This window comes from Bison bison, unplaced genomic scaffold, assembly GCF_000754665.1.
Source record: "Bison bison bison isolate TAMUID 2011002044 unplaced genomic scaffold, Bison_UMD1.0 scf7180017864360, whole genome shotgun sequence".
NCBI classification, from domain to species: Eukaryota; Metazoa; Chordata; class Mammalia; order Artiodactyla; family Bovidae; genus Bison; species Bison bison.
In genome coordinates this window covers 1,395,802-1,398,190 of record NW_011494932.1, presented here as the reverse complement: position 1 = coordinate 1,398,190, position 2,389 = coordinate 1,395,802, and the positions used below count along the sequence as shown (strand labels likewise).

The 2,389-nt window shown below is 63.8% G+C and overlaps 1 protein-coding gene across 1 annotated transcript in view; it reads left to right on the top strand.

The window, feature by feature from the left end:
* Positions 1–2,389, top strand: part of TRPM5 (transient receptor potential cation channel, subfamily M, member 5) — a 33,129-nt gene that overhangs the window by 6,651 nt on the left and 24,089 nt on the right. The window contains exons 6-8 of the mRNA XM_010855228.1: positions 1,111–1,175; positions 1,273–1,464; positions 1,707–1,809. Of these exons, the coding sequence (XP_010853530.1) occupies positions 1,111–1,175; positions 1,273–1,464; positions 1,707–1,809 (360 nt within the window). The remainder of the gene's footprint in view (positions 1–1,110; positions 1,176–1,272; positions 1,465–1,706; positions 1,810–2,389) is intronic.

Here is a 2,389-nt window from a genome sequence, read left to right as displayed (position 1 = left end):
GACGGGCATTCCAGCCACCAAACATGCCAGAGTGTTGAGACCTGGGCCACTGGGGGGTCCTGGGTGAGGGGGCTGCTGGCCAGAGTGATGGGGAACACGACTTTGGGGAGTCCCTGCCAGGAGGTAACATTTCCCCCAGGCAGCAGAGTGGGTGAAGGTCCATTTCCAGTGACCCCCGACCCCACCCCGACCAGAGGCTCTGGCTGGGGGCTCCAGGCTCTGCCAAGAAAGTGAGATTTGCGAGTTTCCAGGGGCCTGTCTCCCTCCCCCGCCGGAAGTTCGCTGCCTGCAGGGGGCAGTGCTGCCCCAGGAGCGGCCTCCAGCGTGGCCAGGGCGGGTCTGAAAGCGGGATTTGCCAAAGCCCGTGTATTTACAACTAACATTTACAATCACAATATACGTGTGATCGCTGGCAATATTATAAGCAGTGTGTGTGTGTCTACCAACTGAGCACTCTTTAGTGAAAATGCAACCTAAGCCGTGTTTACCCCTCACCTTAAGGACGCAGGGCTGGCCCGGGCTGCTGAAGCCGGGAGGCTCATACCCGCTCCGCCCAGTATCCTTCCCGCTTGGCAGGCGCCTCGTGAGTTAGAGGGGACTGTTCTCGGGCCAGGGGCGGTCCAGTCTGTCCTGCCTCCTCCCGGAAGTTTGCCAAGCTTTCCCCACACAGCCCACCCGGCAGGCCCGGGCTTCTGGGGCTGCACATTCCAAAGTCTCACATCTGCTTTTTCGGGGGTAAGCCCCTCCTTCACCACATTGAGGTGCTCTGGGGCACTCGGATGGCCTGGCAAGTGGTCAGTGGAGCTTCCTGCCCTGGCCGGGGAGAGATGCCCGCTGTTGGAACGTGGTTGGCGCGGCCATGGACCCGATGTTCGACTTGACGTTTAAAGCCACGAAGCACCACACGGGAGAGTGGGGTGTGGGCCTGGCCTTGTCCCGGGTCACACGGCAGCTGGGAGCCTCTCCAGAGGAAAAGCCTCTTGCCTGGAGTTTGCCCAGAAAATGCCGCAGGCTGGTGGTCTGAGGCCCGGGGGGTTACCCCACAGGAGGGTTCCACGCCCTCCGCTCACCCGGGCACCTGGGTGGACGCTGTGCTCCATCTGTCCACAGGAACCAGCAGCATCGAGATCCCTGTTCTCTGTCTGCTGGTCAACGGGGACCCCAGCACCCTGGAGGTAGGGCAGGCGGGGACCTCCCACGGGGCCCCCCAGCCAGGGCTGGGATGGCGCCTGGCGCTGACCCGGCCCATTGTGCCCCCTCCGCCTGCCTCAGAGGATTTCCAGGGCCGTGGAGCACGCCGCCCCGTGGCTGATCCTGGCGGGCTCGGGGGGCATCGCGGACGTGCTCGCTGCCCTCATGAACCAGCCCCACCTCCTGACGCCCCAGGTGGCCGAGAAGCAGTTTAGGGAGAAGTTCCCCAGCGAGCACTTCTCCTGGGAGGATGTCGTGCGCTGGACCGGGCTGGTATGAGCCGCTGGAGAGAGGGCTGCGTGCTGGCCCCCGCCCTAGACCCCAGCCCCTGGACTGCGCGTCCGTGCCCAGCCCCACTGGCTGCAAACCCCCCGGGCTGGCCCCCGCTTCAGGCCCTTGTGGAGTGGGGATGCCCGGCTCTGAGGGTGGGGCTGCCCTGGGCCCAGGGGACGGCGGGCTGGCCTTCCGGCTGGGGGCCGTGGAGTCACCTCCGGGCCTTTGTCCTGGGCTCCCAGCTACAGACCATCATGTCCCACCGGCACCTGCTCACAGTGCACGACTTCGAGCAGGAGGGCTCCGAGGAGCTGGACACAGTCATCCTCAAGGCGCTGGTGAAAGGTGGGGCCGGGCCGCGCCTGCCGGGGCCCCCCGGGAGGCACCAGGCAGGGGAGGGTGGTGGGGCAGCCCCCCCCACCCCACCCCTCGCGCTCTCGGCCTCCAGGAGCCTGCGCCTGGGTGGCTGCACTCCGCTGCGAGTGTCAGTGCGGGTGAGCGTGTGCGAGTGTTTGAGTGTGTGTACAGCCGCTGCTCACTTGGGCGGCAGCATGTGTGACCAGACTGCAGGAACACAGAACCTTCCAGGGCCTCCACACAATGATGACATGCAAATCCACGAGAGGTTCTGTCTTTGGAGGTTTTACGTTAGATGTATTTTATCACAAAATTTTTAAACTATTTAATCACTTACTCCTAATTTTTATTTAGTTTTTTGGCTGAGCCTGGTCTCTGTTGCTGCACTCAGGCTTTGCTCTGGTTGCAGTGTGCAGGCTCTCACCGTGGAGACTCCTCTTGTCGTGGACATGGGCCCCAGGGCGCCCAGGCCTCAGCGGTGGTGCTGTGTGGGCACCGCGGCACGGGGGCCCTCCCAGAGCAGGGCGTGAGCTTGTTCCTCTGCAGTTGGGGGCGGACACTTAGCCTC